Below are 23055 nucleotides of genomic sequence, written 5' to 3' on the forward strand. Positions count from 1 at the left end.
CAAAGGATCAACGAACTCCACGAAGCGAAAGGAAGATCTACTAGATATTAATTAAATTATAGATATATCAATTCATGTGAATATGACTGAAAATTTTCATTTTTTCTGAAAAGGTGGTGTCTACTTACTTGTGACCACGCTGTGTATATATATGAATTTGTTACACTGCTAAACGTCATTTCAGATTTTATCCTTTGATTAATTTTGGAATTACTGTATGCAAACTTTTGTCATAATCGTATCTCTGTATGCTTCTTAAAACATGTAGTTATAAAGCGTAAAAGTACTTGTGTCTTTTTGGGACTCGCTTAATCAACATTGTTGTTTTTTAGTCAGTGTCTTTCAGTTTATTCTGCAACAAAATACCATTAGTGTTATAAAACAATGAAGAAATATGTTACTTAAATCTCCATTATCTTGTATTACATTTTGAATGATTTACTTTTGACTTGTAATACGACATTGTAATTCACATCTCAAGATGCCAGAACAATATTTAAATCAACGCTTTTTTTGGAAACTTCTAACAAAACACTCTTGCTTACCTGTGGAATAACATTGTACTTTAAATCTAAATATGTTTAGTCGTTGGAAGTACTTATCGCTTGGTGGTAGCAGTTGTATATTAATGTTGCATGTACGAAGATTTTACTATCTTATAATCGAATTAATTTTTTACCGAACAATAAAGCCTCCAACTGTGTAATTTAACAGCTGTTTTTAGGGTTTTAGGTTGTTAGTTAATTATGTTGATTAATGTAAATATAATAATGTGACTTTTTCCGAGATTTTTGCGTGATGTAGTGACTATATCTATCGAAAAATAAGAGATTTAAAACGAAGAGAGAAGGCAAAAACTAGTAAATAGCCTAATCCAAAATGACTCCGCATTCTCAAAATGAGAATTTACATACACAAATATTTGTCCGTCAAGGTTTTTGAGCCCTATTTGGGAATATATGATCTTTGGGCGTGTGGTATGTGGTGTCTTGTTGGGTAGTTATCTGCGCACCTGGATTGTTTTTATTTCCGCCACAAGATTAAATCAACACAAAAACTGGAAAAAAATGTGTTTCTGCATGTTTGCCTTTTCAAGGCTAGGTTTCTGCTATTATTATAGCCACTCTACCGTGGCAAACACGTTGCTCATTGGTCTGGATTGAATTCTACAACATACTAGTTCCAGATCTTCCGAAAGAAAGCGTCTCAACCCTGGGAGTTCGAAGTTGATGGCAGTTATATTATGTCCCCCAGTTCCTAATACCGGAACTATTACCAGTGTTTATGTTGGATAAAATTGAGATAAATGAACTTTAATGGACTTTAGGTCGTTGGAGCACAGATTTTATACAAATTAAGGAAACTATCAGCTATATAACTATTCAAATCTGCTATTTTTCTCACACTTTCTCCTCACCACAACTATTTCTTGAATTAATTCAAATTCAAATGTAGACATTTTAAACATAAATATTTTCCAACTCGGTGATACATACGGTGGAATCGTTCTTATATAAGACTGAAAATATTTCAAAGTTCTAAAGTGTAAGTTATATAAATAGAAGCTAATATAAAATAAAATACAATAGCAAAATCTTGTTTAAACCTAAAAATAGATTGTAGTTAAGTTTTGAGCTTGTTTTTATATAATCTATTTCAAACTTAACAAGAAATAGTTTATCGGTAATTTTAGTTCGAGTTGGTTTTAGTAAAATCATATTCAAAGTTAGATTGACTGATACTGGTAAAGTCATATTCAGACTTAAGAAGTCGCTACTTTTTCCCAGTTGGTTTTAGTAAAATCATTTTTAAACTTAAAGAATTGTTTGTAGCTAAGATTAGTTTTAGCTGGTTTTAGTAATATCATTTTTGAACTTAAAGCTTGTAAGTAGTTTTGACTTGAACTTCTTTTATTAAAATACTGTCGAAACTCTAAAAATAGTTTCTATTTAAGTTTAGATTAAGTGGTTTTAGTAACATCTTTTCAAACTAAAAAATTAATTACTTTGCAGCTAAGTTTAGTTTCAAATGTTTTTGTAAAAAAGCTTTTAAACTCAAAAATATTTTTTTCTAAGTTTAGTCTAAGCTTGTTTTAGTAAAATATTGCTCAAACTATTTTAAAAAATAGTGTAGTTTGACTTTACTTACAGATTATAAGTATTTTTTACAAGTTACAGCTTTTAGATTAAGGAAGGATATTTCTTTAAACAGGTACGACGTTATTATCACTTCTGTGGTTATTCTCAAATACATAGGTTTTAACGGTAAAGACGATTTTAGTATTTAAATCAACATTCAATAATACAACAATCTTCGTTTGATTTGTTTCCAAATGTTTAAAAGGAATATTCTTCCTTACTATAAAAGCTGTAACTTAAAAAAAAACCTGTGTAGTTGAGAATAATCGCACAAGTGGTAATAACGTTGTATCTGTTTAAAGAAATATTCTTCCTTATTGTAAAAGCTGTAACTTGTAAAAATAATTCTAAAAAATAGTTTTAGCTAAGTTTTGAGCTTGTTTTAGTCAAATATTGTTCAAACGTAAAACAAATAGGTCAGACGCCCTCCATGCTTTGAAAAATATTTGTCAGAGATAAATCAAGCAAACCATTTATCGCCACTAATTATATCATTTACCCAAATTTATTTCATGTTATCATGTATTACAGTAGAATATCAAAAAGAGAAATAAAAACTGACATTTTTAGCTCATTTCCAAAAAAAAAATAGCCTGTCACGGAAAGAGGTTATAGATGATTTTTAGTGCAGTAATGATATATACGAAACCTGATATAGTAATATCGAAAGTTTTAATGCTACACAAAGTATTGAAATAATTAAGTGTCAGAACTACAAAAATCAAATTACTTAAAATAAAAAATAACCCCTATTTTGGTTCAGACAAACATAATTACAATAGTTTGCCAAAGTAACTAACTAACCCAGTTTTTGTAGTTTTGACCTTTTTGTTTCAATATTTTTTGTATCATTAAAACTTTATATATTACTATAGCTAGCTAGGTTATGCATATATAGATCCCTAGTTGTCTTTACAAAATTATTTTTTATTATACTTGTTTGTTTCCTTTTTATTAGTTATATTTTGCGTGCCAGAAATACCAAGTGTGGGCCACGCGTATACCTGATTCAATTTTATTTCCCATCAAGATCTCTGACAACCTACCTTGAAATCTAATTATATGCCCAAAGTAGCGCATCGTCCGTTATACACACACACATATATATATACAATATTATCCTTTTCGGTACAAGAAATAAATCATTGGGACCCCAGACAGAAGAATTCTGAAAGTATTAGAGCGATAAGGTTCGTCATTTTTTTTCTGTACGCTTCTCTGTAAAAGTTACTTACCAACAGACATTTTGAAAGAGGTTTTAAATGGGCGATTTTTTTATGGCCGCTATTTTGTTTCATCACGATCCATACTATTAAGTACTATCGTACTTATTGATAATTTGATATTTATATTTATAGTTTTTATGTATGTAATACATAAAATAAATACTTTTTTTCGCTTATTTATATATGATTTCTTATAAACTGTAGGTATATGCTAACATCAATTAATTCAAAATTACTGTTTGTTTGAAGTTAGCACAAAGCTACACAATGGGCTGTCTGTGTTCTGCCCACCACGGCATTGAAATCCGGTTTCTAGCATTGTAAGTCCGCAGACATACCGCTGTGCCACTGGGGGGCAATTCAAAATTACTTTTTTGTTTTTTAACTGGGCACACTTCATATGCAAATGTTAGCTATTGCTGTTTAATGAAGACAAAAGGTTTAATGAACTGCTATAGACCTACCTTAACTTTCGGTTTTCTCCCTCTCACCTTCCACCATACGCTCAAAGTATAAACAAGGACCGAAAATACCCTGTTTAAAAACCAGATTTTGATACCCGTGATGGGCACAGCTTTGTGCTAACAACAACAGAGAAGAAAACAAACAAACACAAAAACTATTTCTTTGTATGATGTTTATTTGTCCAAAACCAGTTTATGAATCGATAAAGTTATATTGAAAATTACATGATCTTTACTGATTACCTTTTTTCTCTCACTTTTTGAAATGTTGTATCAATAGCAAGACGATAAAAAACTTCAGTTTTTAGCAGACACTTAGATTTAGCAGAAATTGGTCACATGCCAGAAACTACTTGTACTACTTTCAAGAGTTGGTTCATTGCTTGGCTATATGTTTTTGGAGAAGTATGTGAGCATGGCTCTCATTTTGCAAGTATTATTATTTTTTTTACAGCTTCAATGAAAATTTCCAATTTATTTGCAATGGATCACTACCACCAAGTTATTGGATTGCTTTCAATGACAAAGTGTTTAATTTCTTTCACTAACTTGGGTGTACGACTGGAAGCAGGTCTTGGAATAGCCTGTTTTATCCATACTGGCATCACGCCTTCTCTTGCTTTTCTGATACTGCTGAACAACACGATAAGTATATCTTTCTTTGAAACGCAAAATCTCGTACCTTATGTGATCTTATAATCACAGGAGAGGAGAACTTCATGATGGAAAGTCCTGTGATGCTACTTTCTCAGTAAGAGTCAGTTTTAAGCACCACCTGCACTTAAAACTCACCATACTTCAACTGAACTGGAACAAGATAGTAAGGGCTTTTAATCTGTTTAGTCAAGACCACAGGGGTGAGGCAGTTGGGTTTGCAAATAGACACATTAGATCATGAACAATCCACTGTAGAATGCAATGCTTCACTCTAATATCTAGGGTTATATGAAATTACAATGATCATTACTTTGTGAATTGTAAATAATTTTGTTGTTTATAAGCCACTCTTAATACTTAATATTGCTATTAAAGTGTTCGTCGATACCTTTTTTATTTTCTGTATATTTGTTAGTTATAACCTTTAGAAAAAATAACACAAGCAGTTAATTAGGGACTCGCACTATCCCATGAAAAACTATCGCAGTTGTTTAATCCCCTCAAATAACAGTTAGGTATTCAATTTGACCATTAATTAAAATAAAAAGAAAAACTTTCTTTGACTAGACAAATCCCATTCTTAGCACGCGATCTGTTAGTGAACTGTATTATCTGATTATCCCTTCGCTATTTTGGCCCCGCGCTTGCTGAGTTTGTTGATAATCTTCATACGCACGCGAATGGTAGGCCAAAGTCAGTGAACACGACTTCAGTAGGTAGTCTATTTCATATTACGAAACTTTTCAAATTCCACAGTCTGTGATTATTGTTCTTTGTGTACCTAAAGAAATGGTTTGAAACGAAAGAACCGAGCAGTTGATTTATAGTTTCATGTATATGAAAGTTGAAGTGGATTTAATATATAATTTCTAAAACATTAATTACATAAATTTACTTCAAATAGCTTGAGACTTTTAATATTTAGAGTCAGTAGGATTTAGACTCACAACGTCATTTAACTTTTTTGTTATTGAATAAATTGTGAGGGTGATGATATTATGTTTTCAATCGAATAGAACGAAAATAGATGGTTTGTTGGAAAAGTATTACACTGGGCGGGGGGCAAGGGGCAACTACAGCACCTGGCAAAGATGTGAATACTACTGGAGAGTTAGTATGTTGTAATGATAACTATAGTACTCAACAAGAGTTGTCAGTACTATTGGAGAAGTACACTGTGATAGTAATTACAACATTCAGCCAGACATTGGAACACTGTTGGTGAAGTGTATTGTGTTATAGTGATAACTATAACACTCAAAATCAAATACAATGAAATCTTAGAGAAAAATTACACACTCATAGGGAACTCCAGCACATAGAAATATTGCCTTGTCGCTACTCAACCATAGATGGATCTGGGTGGTGGTGCAAAGGTTGCAATTGCCCCTCAGACCATAAGGCCTTTATCTCCCGATTCCAGGAATTGTTACGTAATTCTCTTTGCTTCCGTGTTTTGCGCACAATTTTGGTTCTTTTCGTGTATATGTATTTTGAAAAAAAAAAAAATACTATTTTTGTTACACGTCGTTTTCCACATATCCTTAATTTTTCATGTTAGCGCCAGCAAAGTGTGAAAATGGATAAACATTTAGTAAGACTATTGTAGAGTGACGGGAGTGAAAATAATAGTTGACGTATGACTGGTGACGAGTATTGCAAATCACTGGTGAAAAAGAATAAACAGGGAAGTAGTATTCTTTGAAACGTCGTTACTGATTTACCAGTATTGTTACTACTGGCGACATCTGTAGGGAAGTGCTTCTTGCTAAGTTTCTGACTGTAAATCTATCTGCCTTTGTTAGTACTGTTCACAGTAATGATTGTTAATAGTAATAAGATAAAATAACTGATTATTCACACCACGAAAAAAGTTTTTCTCCTTAACCAAATTAACAGAAATGTAAGGATTAATCAGTTTTATCATATTAAATGTTAAAAACCGCGAATTTCCAGGGATTTTGTCCCCTATACCCTTATGAGAACGCCGGAATCCTAGCCTAAAGATGTCCATTTTCCCAATTCCCAAATAAGTTCTTTTGTTCTATGGCTGTTAATATAGACTCTAACTAATAAGTGAACTACACTGTATGAACATTGATTCAAAGTGCCTGATATGCATTTTGAAGTATCCGTTTTGTTTTGGCAGCAAAAACATTTCATTCACTATTATATTAAATTGTATATTTCTAACGTGTTGGAAAGGGACTTATGCTGACAATGTACAAATTTCGCGATATGAATTTCCTTTTATGTTGATATTGTTAAGCGTAGTTGGTATGTGGTCAATAAAACAGCTGAGGTTGAAATGAAACTGCATGTGTTGCGTAAAAAGTCTAAATTGCTTTTTGTTTGTTTCAGTTTTGAGTTGGAACTATGCTATAAATCTCTCTTTTTTTATATTCACCCAGAATTCTTTCTTTAAGAGTTATTGCTTCACATAATCCTGTTATGTTTTAGTCTCCTATATAATTCTGATTCCGTGGAGTGTTTATGTTTCTGGACGTCCACAGCTACTTATTATATGGTACGAAGAAATGAAAGACAAAAAGATAATATGCGGTATGGCATAACTTCTGCATGAACCACCTTGACCTCGCATCTTTCTGACTGGCACGCGCCAGTCTTACGTTGGTCGCTCGAGCGACGTATATATATGAGACTGCAAGCTAGTCTCCAGGATAATGCAAAACAATTTTTATATAAAGACGTGCATTCATGGTCTCTTGGGGCAACTGGTGCTTTGAGAAATTTTGGCGCCAGAAATATTTCCTCAAATTCCAAGCGTCCTTTGAATAAATAAGTAACCTTGGATCACCTGCCTGAGGTAAAGGGCAAACAAAACTATCGTCAGGTCAAACTTTCATGGTTTAAACAACAGTGGTCGGGGTCATCTAGGTAGTAGCTACTGCCAGTCACGTTCTATCGCCGCCAGGAGGCTCACGCCAAGTAGCAGACGACACAAGACCTGCGGGCAACAGTGCGCGCTGCTTAATGAGGATTGCCTCATTGTCATAGCCAAGGTATTCCTGTTTTCTTTGCTGTTCGAACATTTTTCATAGAAGCACGCAAGTCCTTCAGAGATAACGCTGGTTTCTGTTTATACAGAATGAAATATTCTGAGAAAGGGAACTTTGCACACGAGGTCCGGTATGTCATGCTAAAGGTATTGTGTTAACATAGCGTTTCGGGTAAACTCAGTATTTCACTAGCCTTATTAAAAAAAAAGCAGATACTGCGCATCAGTAGTCATTAAAGAGTTTTTCAATACGGTTTGAATGGCGAAGAAGATGAGTACGTATAACTGTTGTGAACAGGATTTCTAAGCTGGGAATTCACCATTAACTCCGTATTTTTGAGAAAATAGCTATAGGCAGGAAGAATAGTGAGGATACGAAGACTTGAAGCAGAGGCTTTCTACTTGTTTGTGATTCGACGAATGTGTGGTTTATTTAGAATATATACATATAAGTTTCGTGAGGGATCCTAAAACTGTAGAAAAGGTAAAAATCGTGTTAAATAATTTACTTCTGTGTAATCTAGAAAAATTATGACAAACTGTTCCGGTTACCAGCGAGGTAAGTGCTAATCAGCAAATCATAATGTTTCAAGTGCTTTTCGAAAATAGCCATCGTTTATTGCGTTTTTTATGTAAATATATTCCTTTCTATAAGAATCAGTAAATTTTGTTGTTTACAATACATTATGAGTTAGTGAACATTTGCTATAGTGTGTGAATGGAAGTAAATGATGTGTGTAAATAAAGGTTTACCTTTTACTCATGTCGTTTTTACATGTAAGCTGTCAGAAGAGTAAATGCTCAGGTTGTCTTGTTAAACAACTGCAATTCTGTTTTTACATGTAAATTGTCAGGAATGTAGTTAGCAAAGTTGCGATGTTTATACAGTGTTATCCTTTTATGTGTTATTGTTTTTGAATGTGAACAGGTAATATAATGAGTTATGAGTGAAAGTATGAAAAATAATATATGTCAACCACTCTATATCTGCTTTTTCCAATGCCGATGAGGTTTTTAGCTCAATATAGCAGGACTCAGCAGGCCTGCTAGGATGCAACCGATAATGGTCGAGACTATTTATATCATCATGTACTTGAAAAACGACTATTTTGATGTGAACTACATTAAGTTGCTGAACTGCAAGTTTTGTTAGATTTATGCTATTTAGAAACATCAAATCATTTATTTATTTTAACTCCAAATTGTTTATTATTTATCTATAATTACTTTGGGTAAAAAATACCGTTAATAATTTTAAGCATAATACTGCTGTCTTTAACGTTTTAACCTTTGTTGATAGATAATCTTAAATTTTGTTATTTAATTATGATGTTTCCCATTTTGCCTGAACATAGCGTTTTTGTATGATGATGGTCATAATAGTTTTGTACATATTCACAAGATAAATAAAAAATTGGAAATTTAAAAACCTGCAAGTAGGTATCGTAAAAAAAAAAGGAAACAAAGCTGGAGATAGTGTAAATATTATTTACTCAAACTACAAACCCCTATTTTGGCTCCATGCTGTTACCTAGAGTTACATGTGGTGGAGTCAAAATAGGGATTTATAGTTTGAGTAAATAATGTCTACTGTATCTCCAGTCTTGTTTCCTTACTTTTTTTTACGATCCCTATTTGCAGGTTTTTAAATTCCCAATTTTTTATTTACTTTGTTTGCTGGCTTTTTTTTTATGCTCAACTATGGGGAAAGGATTACTTGATGTGGTAGCTAACTTTATACATTATAATGATAATAAAGATATCTAAAAGCTAGCTGGTACACGATGACCTACTATAGCTATTGACTATTTGATCGCATTAGTTCGAGTTGTACAACGATAAGCTACAGCTGGAAATCGTCATCGAGATTTGTTTGAGAATATAGAGAGCATATAGTTTCTGTACAATTAAATTCTCTCTATATATAATGCATAGCAATGAGCAAATATATGCCTAGACTAAGACACAACCCGCCACTAGACGCGAATAAAATTTTACCAGTAGAAAAGCAGCCCTTTTTAAATAAAACATACATGTCTAAAACATTGTTTTAGATAAACCTTCGTGTGTTTTAAAGTAGTTTTTATACGAATGTGTGTAATAAAATTTAATAATATGAGTATTAATTTTCTTTTTTTAGTCCTTTACTTCATACATAATATGGGAGTTGGCTCCCTGAAGACACCGATTGTTTAGTGTACAAAGCATTGAGTATGTAGATGTTACAGTCTTCTAATGTTTATCTATTATTGGCTAGTAATTCCTCTTTGACCCTGTATTTAAGCTTTTTAAAGGAACACTAGATTTCTTTAAGAAAGCTACCTTCAAGGGGTAGTGATAAGGTTGTTTACACTAGAATTATGATGTACTTTCGCAGTACCTTATTTAGTATTCTACAAAAGATTTGTGTGCAACTTGCCAAGCCAAGAGAATAATAATAATAAGAAGAAGAAGAATTACAAATTGAGCGGATTTTCTTTTCCTTGTAAGTCTAACATGTATGCTTTTTTTGTGCATTTTGATCTGTATACAGCCTTAGCAGTCAATAGTAAAGGTTTTAAAGTGTTGTTTGAACTGAATCTTTACTGATTAAGGTGCTTTTCGCTAGAACATTTTATCAGGGTTTTATGCAATTCCGTACGATCCCTATTATGAACCATTATTGTGAAATGTTCTGGTCACAATAACGTTATAAAACTGGATGACATTTTGAAGAGTCCCTAGTTGGATAGTGGTAAGTTTAAGGACTTTTACGCTAAAATCCGGGGTTCGGAGTGGACAAAGTTGATGACACTTCGAAATCAACGGCTATTTTCATGAGAAATATTTGATGAAGAAACTCAAATCATAGCAGTCCCATTCAACATGTTAAGTTCCTGATATAGCTTTAACGGACTTTTGGGCCACTGGTCTGCTTAAAAATGATGTTGGAAGTTAACATTCACGTGCAATGAATAATCCGTGGAAAATATGTCAAGATGTGTGGTCTTAGATTAACCCATTCACTGCCACACATGTAAGACACACTATATAACCTTTGTTTTAGTCTTGATATTAACGACACCACGTTTGGAATTTTGTACCATGGTGAAGAAAATGTATTTTCCATTGAAATCTCCTAAAATTTACCACTTTAAAGCTTTAGATAAATGATAAAGTATTGAAAGATATGTACTTTTATTTCTCATTGTGTAGCTATAAATAAACTTGGCACCGAAAGAGTTGTTTAACAATTAAAGAATTAACTTCAACATTCTTCTTTGTAGTTTTGGACAATAGAGTTTAATCATGGCAATCAGACTGCACGAAAACGATCTATGATGGAAGATGTAGTTCTAAGGGCAACACGGGACTTCAACGTGTGGAAGTCAGCTCTCATAGAGATAGTGTGTTATCTTACCAAGTTTTCTCTAACTCATGCTATGAGAATACACCAGCGTGGATATTAGTTTCTTGTCATGAAGCGCTTAGATAGACTGTTTACTTCCACTGTTATAGGATTAGATGTAAAGAAGGTGTTCCACTTTGCACTTATTTGTGGTCGAGTTCTTTTGAGATCATTGAATGTTCTTTGGTGTACTTGTAAACAAAACGGCTCAGTTCTTTAGACTAAAAAGTATCTATTTCTAGAGTGGTAACTTTATATGATACCTAGTTCAAATTTAGATTTCAACGTGGTTGATTCGAAAAACTTCATCGTACGAAAAAAGAAAACATTACTCTCACTGTTAAACGTATGGATGGACGCGGACAGACGCCGTCCATCCAGTTTATATCTGGAAGGATGGAACTCATCCACCCACTATTGTTTGGGGAACGCCATTTTTCTTACATCTACTTCCACTGTTATTTGTCTTTTATGGTAGAGCTTGGAAGGTCTCAGTTTTGCTATTTTTATCTTGCAGTTTTCCGTACGAGTCTAATCCTAGTTACCTTTTGGCCAGTTTTATGGGTGAGCAGGAAAACGACGAGTTAAGTATGTTACATTGTCTTGGGAAAAAAGACAGGCAATATGCATCCTCGTTTGAAACTGTTATTTTCTACTAAATTTAATATTTACTGTTTCATTGTTCCATACAACACCGTTTTAAAAGTGTTATACAGCTTACCAGCTGATAAAACTCGGCTATTAAAAAAGAACGAAACTACTTGCCGGCTATGTGTTTGTTAATCATGTCGCAAATGGCTGTACGGTACAAATTACGTAAATAAACACAAACAAAGGAGAAGTTTGTGTTGCTCTTAGCATTATTTCGGTTAAGATTTAGATTTATCTTAACTTTAGTTTTATTTATGCTAAAGACATAATATCACATATGGTCATCTGTTCTTATGATACGCTACATATGATATGTAAAAATAATTAAATTTGTATATCCAGTGCCAGATTAATATCAAAGATGAGGGGAAAATACATCCAATTCCATCGACGTGTTCCTAAAAATGGATTAGCTCCCAGTAGGCTTAATTCGGTCCTGTGTATATCCTCCGAAAATCATTAACATATGTTCAGATATCGAATGGAAGATTCGAGAAGAAAACGAATTCAAGCGACCTTGGTCTCTGTTGCATGCTGCTACCTCTTCTTCTTGAGGCGTCACGAATAATCGAAAACGATTCCTTTCCAGGTTACAGTTTTTGGTTTCTATGGGAACATTAGAAGTAGATAGCTGTTAGAGGGGGGGGGGATACTTTCTGATGTTTGACTTGTCTTACACGTATGTCATCTTCAACTGAAACGAGAGAGGTCATTAAAACCTAATCTATCAAGTAAAAGTGGAACGCTAAGCCTCCCAGTGGGGTTAAGTTAAGCCGTCTTCTTTGATAAAACCTTTTGTTGTGACGACGACGTAGCCTTTAGGTTCTTCACTTTTTAGTGACTTGTTTCGGCTTAGACGTTTATTTGACTGTGTGTATGTTATATATGTACATGAAAAGATAATACTTGATGTATAAACAATTTTTTTTATTGAACGCTAGTATCAACTAAAAAAAGGGATTCAAAATACAGCATTATAAAATTTTATGACGGAAAGCAAAGTTTTTAGCCGCGGCTAGAATCTTTTAGCTTATAGTTCCATCTTTTAACCGATTTGACATTTAATTACAGCCACAGCAATTGAGTATTCCCTCTTGTTAAATATTCATTTCAGTTGAATAGCTAAATAACAACATGCCAGGTGTGGCGAAGTGGCTAGCGTGCCGCGGTGTGAACCTGCAAGTTCATAGTTCGCATTCTTTGCTGCAAAATTACGCTCTGTACTTTTGGTACGTGAATGCATTATAAGAGTGACAGTTACGTCCCACTGTCTGATTTGAATAGCTCATGAGCTGGCATTGGGTGCCGTTCACTAGCTGTCTTCCCTCTAGTCTATCAGTTCTAAAATTATTTTCTTTTTGTTCTTGTTTAGCACAAAATTACACAACGGGATACCTGTGATCTTCCTACCTTGGGGGCCCGGCATGGCCATGTGGTTAGGGCGCTCGACTCGTAATCTGCGAGTCATGGGTTCGAATCCCGTCACACCAAACATGCTCGCCCTTTCAGCCGTGGGAGCGCTATAATGTAACGGTCAATCCCACTATTCATTGGTAAAAGAGTAGCCCAAGAGTTGGCGGTGGGTGGTGATGACTAGCTACCTTCCATCTAGTCTAACACTGCTAAATTAGGGACGGCTAGCGCAGATAAAAATAAAACAAACACAAACAAGCATTCCGGCACAAAAAGAGGAGATATTGCACTTTCGATTGCAAAATGCTGAAATTTTGTGGTTCGTGTTTAACGATAGTTCTTCTTGATATTACATTATCAGTTTTGTTTACATTTTTTAAAATATTTTTTGTTACAACTGTCCTGGAACAAGCTTTGATTGAAGTACGCAATAAGCTAATGCCTCAAGGTATAGCGCGTGGTGGTTAAAACAATGGGGCTGCATAGTAATGAAGATTTTCACGTTAGTGGAATCTTAAGTCCCAGGCACTAACGATATCGCTGGTCTATTGTTTCTGTCTCGTCGAAGCTTTGGAATAACAAACCGCCAGGTTTCTGTGTTCCACGAACTTTATTTTAATTATTGTGTTTGCCCTCTCTCTCATTAGCTCATCTAAAAGAAGTTGTTGTTTATTTTATGTATTTGAATTATCCCGTATAGACATCGCCATTAAAAGATAGAGAAAAAGAAAAAACTGCTGTTAATCACGTAGTTTCCTAGGGTTGCCTTGCAGTAACAATTTGAAGTAACGACTTACTTTTTATGCGACAAAATACAGATGTAGGTAAGTTATATATGAACTTAAAACCATTAAATTAAATTTTTCTCTTTCTCCACTTTTAAGTGTATAGAATACTTTTATCCAGTATTTCATACGCCATCGCGATTAAATGGTTGAAGAGACAGTCATAACTGTAAACCAGTTTGTTTGTAATTAAGCACAAAGTTACACAATGGGTTATCTGTTCTCTGCCCACCACGAGTATCGAAACCCGGATTCTAGGGTTGTAAGTCCGCAGACATACCACTGGGGGGCAAACCAGTTGGACTTTTAACAAGCGCATAAGCTCAGAATGTACGTTCTGGATTAATGCTTGGGCTTTAAAAGCTGGGAATTGTTAGGTTCGGGCTGAGATCGCTTGTCAAAGTTTTTATAAAATTTAAAAAAATGTCTGAAAGGTTTAACTCTTTTTACTTGACACATTTCTTGGTAAACAACTCTCTTAGTGGCAGTTTCATTTTTAGATACACAATAAAAACCATAAAAACACAAGTTTTAATTTCTCATTACTTATCTAAAACTTGAAACTGGTAAATTTTGAAAAATTTGAAGGGAATACCTTTTCTTGTTCTTGATGCAAAATTCCAAACTCGACATTGCAATGCTTTAGAGAAGGACATACATATGTCCATGACAGAAAATATTTAAGATATTAAATTTTGTATTCATATAATGATTTTAGTCGATTCTCACTCAACATTAGAAGACAGCATGCATCAAAGCTATATTTTCTGGATTTTGGAGCTGGCGATTCGAGTTCGAATCCATGCGATACCACTAAATATTCCTCACGCTTTCAGCTGTGGGTGTGTTTCAACTGTGTCAGTCATTCCTTTAGCATGGTTAGTGGGTTGTAGGGTGCTGCTGGATGGCTGCCTTCTCTCTGGTCAGTATAATGGACGACGACAAATGGTTTTAGTAGCCTTGACATAAAATACAAAATTAAAATACAGGCCGTATTCTCCACTATACATAGTTGGCGAGATTAAAAATGCGAATCTCCAAGATCTTGTATAAGTTTTGTAAAGTATAGCGAATGTAAAATGTGATTTTATTTCAACAAAATCGGATTTTGTTTTATGTTATTTGGTGGACATTTTATTATTCCTGTACCTGTGTACATATATATATAATATGTTTATACGTTACTTCATGCTGAAAATGTAGAACTACTAATAATGAGATAGTACTCTCCCGCCACCCCCGCCCCGGTGTGTCAGCAATAAGTTTGCGAGGTTAAACGCAAAAATCCGAAGTTCGATTTTCCGCGGTGGACAGACTGCAGATAGCTCATTGTGTAGCTTTTCACTACGAAAAAAACAACAAGAATCTCCCCTCTTTTTGTTTTAACCATATTACTTGTCCGTTTTTTAAATGGCAGACCTTATCAGAACCATTAACAAAATTAACTGCATTCTAGTAATATCTATCATTTATTAAAATAGAATACTGAGGTCTTGATCACTGTACTTTTAATACATAAAAAATGAAGAAAATGCTGAGACTTTGCACGCTGTGATTGTAATCAGTAAAGAACAACATGGACCTTTAACCTGTAATTCGAATCAGTCTTAATGCATGCTAACTTGATTACACGGAATTAATATGTCAGAGCTTTAATATTGAAAACAACGCAAAGTAGAACATTAAAGTGTATACAGAATGTTTGTTCATAACCTTACTAGGTCGGGCGTGGACTAGTGGTTAGCAATGCCTGGACTATGAATCCGAGGGTTCAATGTTCACATCACGATATCATTAACAACGAGAACTGATGAAACATTGCATTCTAATATTTGTAAGTAGAAACGTATGTTTACAGCTATAGTCATTACCAAGCCTATTTCTATTTTTGCTATAAGTAGGTAGCATATTAGGATCGGAAATTGATATTAAGTATTATTTTTAAAAGAATAGAATATTACGAAGTCGGTATAATAGAATTTTATATATATATGAGTATTATCATGTTATTGTGGTTTTTCGTATGTTCTTAGTTCGAATTACAAAAACATAAAATTACTTAATTTGATGCAGTATGTTTGTTTGTTTGGAATTAAACACAAAGCCACACAATGGGCTATCTGGTTTCTGGTTTCCGGTTTCTAGCGTTGCAAGTCCGCAGACATACCGTTGTGCCACTGGGGGGCGATGCAATATGTGAACTGCGTAGGTAGAACTCTATAAAAGCCGATAATTTTGTGTTTACGATTAACTACTACTATTTATAAGCAACAAACGTTATTCTAACATATCACGCAAGTCTCCCAGATTCCGATAAACTATTTGTTCTGTATGAAATAGAATAGTTTAATGTGTTACTCCAGTTTTTATCATCAAATAAATAAAATGTGTTAAAGCATTGTATCGAGATTTCCAGATGATAAAGTTTCGAGCTTTTGTCGAGAATTATACAAAAATATTGTAAGTATTATACTAATTTTTTAGATCAATTAATTTTTGTTAAGATCCGGCAAGGCCAGGTGGTTAGGGCGCTTTATTCGCAATCTGCGGTTCGCGGTTTCAAATCCTCGTTACACCAAACATGCTCGCCCTTTCAGCCGTGGGGATGTTATAATGTGATGGTCAATCCCACTATTCGTTAGTAAAACGTAGCCCAAAAGTTGGCGGTGGGTGGTGATGACTAGCTGCTAAATTACGGACGGCTAGCGCAGATAGCCCTCGTGTAGCTTTGCGCGAAATTCAAACAAACATATTTTTACTAAAATTGATTAACGTAATGAAGTTGTAACTCTTCAATCACCCCCTCAGAAGAAAAAAAAAGGTTTAAAGATAATTTGTAATTGTTAAAATTCGTTTTATTTACGATAAAGGATACAAATCTTGCTCGCTGTAGAAAGGAAAGGGTGGATGTAGCAGTGTAGGTTACTCACAATAATTTGAGTTTAACCTAGAGGTTGAAGTATCGTTAAGAAAGAATAAGATGACACAGGTGGTGTGATAGCAGCAAGCAATAATAAAAAAAATCATAGATGACACATGACAGATTAAAGGAGCCCTGGTTGGATTGTGATGATGTGTGTTTCATGATAACTTTCAGTCTTTAGTTGAAAGGGCATTATTTCCATTAGTCGACATGAATAAATAATTATAATATTTGATATGGCATTTCAAACTTGTTTATGAATTAATGATAAGAGCTTGTGAATGCAAGTAAAAAAAAAAGAAAGTATGATATTATGTCAACTACGCTATATCTAGTGCTGACGAGGCCTTTCGCCCAATAACAGTGTTATCGCATTGTTTTTTAACAGATAGCCTAATCACTTTGTTAGTACCCCAATACGAATGATTGCAAATCCTTTTTTTAACACACCTCCTAATCAATGAACATTTCATTTTGTTAGTACCCCAAACAGGGGGAAGAATAAATTAAAGCAGGAAACAGTATGTCACCATTAAACCAAACAGAGTTTAGAGCTACTTTTGTCATTAACATTTCTTATTGTGCATATCAGTATTATAAGTTCCTACAAAAATACATTCTTAGGATGCAAAGTTTCGTAAAATGAAGATACAAGTTTTTAAAAGTAATTTTAATGGTTGGCCTGTGACGTAAGTTCAACCAAGGGTAATGTATGGAGTCCATCCTATCAGTTTTTTAACGTTTAACCAATGGTAATGAATGGAGTCCATCCTATCAGTTTTTTTAACGTTTAACCAAATGTAATGTATGGAGTCCATCCTATCAGTTTTTTTAACGTTTAACCAAAGGTAATGTATGGAGTCCATCCTATCAGTTTTTTAACGTTTAACCAAAGGTAATGTATGGAGTCCATCCTATCAGTTTTTTAACGTTTAACCAAAGGCAATGTATGGAGTCCATCCTATCAGTTTTTTAACACATTTTTTAAGTTATTTATGCGCCAAGTGATTCGTGGATCCATAGCTTCGCTTGTTACTGGTTCCCAAATAACACGAGCCATTCATAAAGCTTTAAACAAAAATACCGTCATTACTGAAATGAATCCCTCTAAATGTTATAGGTGTTTCCAGTCTATTTTGCATGAATAAACATGTGACTTTACTGAATTTCTTTGATAAAGTCTTTACACTGAGTGTTATAACAGACGAAAACATAAAATTACTCATTATAATACAACATATGTACCCTACCGACAGTGAACAGTAAGTAAATTGTTCGGTACTTTGAGGATTGAGGATTTTTCCCCATTTTCCGCATTTAGCTTTTGATATCAATTTCACTGGTTTCCTCTTTTATCAGTTTCAACGATTAACAAATCAATAGCCGTAACTGACGTAATAAAACACGTAAGTTTCAACAATTATTTTGTTGCGTCTGTTTTTATTATTATTAGGCTTGCATTAGCGAGTGTGTTACTACTTTAATTTCAAAAGCACTTTTGTAGCGTCGCGTGAGATGTTATTGGGAATCTGATCGAAATATATCGTTAAAAATGAGGATACCCAACTGATGAGTCATCTATGCTGAGTATTACAGGTTTTAGTATCTTTTATATCGAGTACTACTAGTCAGTTTGTTATGCAGGATTATTTTCCTTAAGTTTTAAGATTTTTTTTTCAGTTTTGATCAATATAGTTAACTTACATACAGTGGCGTAGCTAGGGGGAAGCAGTTGCCCCCTTGGAGAGTTGTGTTAAAAAATTCGGAAATTTAAAGGTCTTAATATAAGAAAATCACTCAATAGATCAACTTTAAAATGTTGCTAGTACGTGCATGATTGTTGTTTAATGAAGTTTAGTGACATATATTTCAAGTATTTAGTGTTTCGAGAATTTCAAATAATTTGTCATCCCTGTACAACTTTCTAGCTACACCACTGATTACATTTGATTAAAATTATTAATATTTGGTTATAAATAACATTACGTTACAAGTGTAGTTTTCTTTAAGCGAACTGTTTCGTTTGGTTATTTAGACCAAGACTGAGGGTAAAATCTTTTGTAATTATACATGTATAATAAAAAAATTCACAATTTTATAAAGACAAATAGGGATCGATATATACGTGCCCTAGCTAGATATAGTAAAATAGGAAGTTTACTGCTACAGAAAGTACTGAAACAAGAAAGTCAAAACTACAAAAATTGAGATACTTAAACTTAATTTTTTTTATCCCTACTTTGGCAAATCACTGTAATTATATTAGTCTGAGCCAAAGTAGGGATAATTTTTTAAAATTTTAAGTAACTCAGCTTTTGTAGTTTTGACTTTCTTGTTTCAATACTTTTAATACACTAGTATCCTTTTCTGTACAAGAAAGGAATCACTGGGACCCCAGACGGAAGAGTTCTGTTTTTAGAGCGACAAGCTTCGTCATTTTTCGGTACTCTTGTCTGGAAAAGTCACTTACGTACTTAGATGAAAATGCGTTAAAATAGTGACATTTTGATTCAATTCATAAACATGTATATAGCGAGTTACGCAGCTTTATAAAGTACAATAAGTTTTAGGTTTGTTCAGCCAGTACTGTGAAATAGTCATTGTTAATATTCAGACATTTTAAAGGTGATTTTAAACGGGCGATTTTTAATGGCCGCTATTTTGTTTCATCACGATCCTTACTATTAAGTACTACCTTACTTAACGATAATTTGATTTTATATTTATAGTTTTTCTGTAAGTAATACATAAACTAAATATTTTTTTTTTCGCATACTGCATAATGATGTCTAAAAAAAGTTTTGTGATGGAACAAATGAGCAACTGATTTTAAGCATCTCAAATTCTTAAACCCGGCGGCGTTGTGGTAATAGTAATATTGCTTGCTTTGGATCTTTTAATTAACAAATAATATACAGGAACAGTTGCGCTGTAGTGTAAAAATGAAATATCTTTAAGAATGTTTAATCATGGTTTTACTTTATGGGGTCGTTCACCTAATTTGTTTTCGTGTTATCTGTGTCTAAAATGTTCTTGTTTTTTATTGGGATTGGTTTCTATATCTGAGCTAGAAAGTCTATCCTAGTCTGTTTATTGTTTTTTATTAGGAATGGTTTCTTTATTTGAGCTAGAAAGTCTATCCTATCCTGTTTATTGTTTTTTTATTAGGATTGGTTTCTATATCTGAGCTAGAAAGTCTATCCTATCCTGTTTATTGTTTTTTATTGGGATTGGTTTCTATATCTGAGCTAGAAAGTCTATCCTATCCTGTTTATTGTTTTTTATTGGGATTGGTTTCTATATCTGAGCTAGAAAGTCTATCCTATCCTGTTTATTGTTTTTGATTAGGATTGGTTTCTATATCTGAGCTAGAAAGTCTATCCTAGTCTGTTTATTGTTTTTTATTAGGATTGGTTTCTATATCTGAGCTAGAAAGTCTATTCTAGCCTTTTATTGCAATAATTTGTATTTTGGACAGAACTAGTTATTAGTTATTGTTCGTAAATACCAATAAACATTTAGGATCAACTGAAAAAGTAGAAAAAATACAATCCAAAACCCCAATTACCCGTGTGGGTTTTGGAAAGTATCTTTTTTTTCCTACATAATATGACAAAATGAAGTGTGTGAGGGTAAAGATGTTTAATACAATACACTCACTAATAGACTCCACTATCAGCTGAATTTAGCGACCTTATTCTTTATATTTATCTTGAATTTTATGCTAAAGCTACTAAGGATATCAGCTATCGTCCCTAATTTTGAACTACTGACCATTCAAGCCAAAGCATTGACTGTCAATTTTATAACGCACCAGCGGCTTAAAATGCAGGGAATATTTTTTGGTATCGAACGGATTCAAACCCGGATCGCCAACTCCAAAATTCATAGCTTTGCCGCAGAACTAGCCCGCGCAGTTTAGCAAAAGATACACGCTGGTTATAATTTTTCAGTTTGTACAGCTATTCATGTTTCTTTTTGTTTGTTTCCCTCTGTCTGAAGTTGTAGAAATTTTACAAATCAATTTTTTCCCCGTCTATATGAATGTCGTGATTTTTTTTCTCTATGTAAACATTTTTCTTAATAACTCCGTAGTTATAAAAAATCTTTATGAGTATATGCTCCTGCTTAACGTTCATTAAGAAGTGAATTATCCCAATATAAAATCTTTTATCATTAAAAACTCAAGAATACTAGTGTTTGCATGTCTCGGTTTTGCGTGACGTACGTCTATCGCCTTAAACTCTCATCGTTTTCCCTCATAATGTATGAACACAAGCAAAGCTGACAGTTTCCTTTGGACACGCGTTACCATTGTCTAACTTTAGTATGAATGTGATAGGTGATGATAAACAGTGGTTACTCTAGCCATTATCAGACTCGGCTATAGATATGCCGTAGTTTACGAATCATTTCAGCCTTTCTGATAAACGACCGAGACATTAACCTTTCACTCGACATAGGCGTTCTTCATGACAGCGCAGTTGTTAAAATAAGATTTGGAAACCTCTTTGCAACTCAAGAGAGACAAAGCTTTGAGTTGACCAACACCCCACTTTTTGGTATTCAATACGCGTAGCGCATGCTTTTCATTTCTTTGTCTTTGGATTGTTCAACTATTGCCAAACTTTGATGGAAACACAAGATATTGTAGTCACATATAATATTTACTATCTATCTGTTTGTCTATTTATTTGTATGTATCTATTAATTGTCTGTCTATTTATGTGGTATGTATCTATTAGCTTATGTCTGCGGACTTACAACGCTGAAAACCGTATTTCGATACCCGTGATGGGCAGAGCACAGATAGCTCTTTGTGTAGCTTTGTGCTTACTAAACAAACAAATCTACTAACTATTTGTCTACTTTTTATAATTTCAATTTGACATAGAATCATGTACACAAAAAACACATAAAAGAAACATTGTTTACTCTTTATTTTTCTTAATAAAATACTTTAATATTAATAATCCAGATATTGGTCTCAAGTACAACAAAAAGGTCAGACATGGTCTGGTGATTAACATGCTCTGACTGTGAATCAAAGGGTTCGTGGTTAGAGGCTTTTTGCTCCATATTTTGGGGTCGTGAATGTTTAGTAAGAGTAACAGTCGAATTCCACTATCAGACAAGAGTTGGCTGTGGATGTTACCTTCACTCTAATGTATCACTTAAAAAAAATCATTATATTTGGAACTTTTATTTCTATTATGGTCTTGACAGCAAATACTTGACATTCGTAGGTGAAAAACAATAAACTTATATATGATTTTTTTTAAAGATAATCAATATAAATCTTTAACGTCTACAATTTCCGGGCAGGCTATGGGTAAAAGCTTTCCAGAAAATGCTCTATGTAACGTACACTGATTTCATAAAATTTAACTGTTATTGTTTAAGTCTGTAGTGTAAGATATGAAAGATGCTAACACATTCTAAGAATTTCATTTTGTTTTGTTCTGACAACTTACTCGTATTAAGTTTTTGTTTATGTTTTATTTTAAAAGGATGATTATCGTAAAAAAAGTAGTTTCATCTAATGATTAAGTATGCACATTATTAAATTAGTTTTTATTTGTTAGAGTATGCTAAGTATGCACGTTAATAAATTTATTTTTTTTGTTAGAGTATGCTTAAGTATGCACATTATTAAATTAATTTTTTGTTAGAGTATGCTTAAGTATGCACATTATTATATTAGTTTTTTGTTTCTTATAACTTGTTGTCGATTTTATTTCAGGAATGCCCAAATCTGTGTCATGCCATCAGATCAGAATCTTCCATCATTTTCGAATCCTGGTCACCAATTTAATGATTTCTGTAGTAATACGAACGATGTAACCATGGTTTCTTTAAAGTTAAACATTACAGGCCGTGTTCCGTCTCCTGACAGTGCATGTGAACAGGACTGGGCGCCAACAAACACAATTCAACCCTCTTCGTCTGATTACTCCCAAGTGGTATCAGCAGCTGATGATACCACAAGTGATACTTCTGACAGTACTAATACTAGTAGTCAGTGTAATCATACGAATTCCAGAAAACGTGGAGAAAAACAATTACCCGACATGCAACAGGATAGTGAAAAACCAGTACATAATGGAGGTATGGATGATACACCTTACAGTTAAAGCAAGATGAAACATTGTTGTTGAGTACAATAGATAATGTCTAACTTTATTACGTTGTTTTAAAAAATATGCTCCCCCTTTTCACTGTCTTGAAAGCCGCCATTTTGACGAAAATTTACTGTTTTTTTTATGCATAGCTGTCTTAATAAAAATGCAATGCCACTTTTAAATGTTGTGTGTGTTTTATTTAGGAACTTAATATCTAAGCATCTACATTACTACCGTTCAAGGCCGATAACACTCTTAATTGCCATATT

General features: G+C 33.6%; 1 protein-coding gene across 2 annotated transcripts in view; it reads left to right on the forward strand.

Annotated features, from left to right (window-relative positions):
- LOC106459078 overlaps positions 1-23055 on the forward strand; it is a 63137-nt gene that overhangs the window by 10670 nt on the left and 29412 nt on the right. For both annotated transcript variants that reach the window (XM_022385490.1, XM_022385489.1), the window contains exon 2: positions 22408-22772. In XM_022385490.1, coding sequence (XP_022241198.1) covers positions 22427-22772 — 346 coding nt within the window. In that variant the 5' untranslated portion in view covers positions 22408-22426. The remainder of the gene's footprint in view (positions 1-22407; positions 22773-23055) is intronic.

The sequence above is a fragment of the Limulus polyphemus genome, unplaced genomic scaffold (assembly GCF_000517525.1).
Source record: "Limulus polyphemus unplaced genomic scaffold, Limulus_polyphemus-2.1.2 Scaffold555, whole genome shotgun sequence".
NCBI lineage: Eukaryota > Metazoa > Arthropoda > Merostomata > Xiphosura > Limulidae > Limulus > Limulus polyphemus.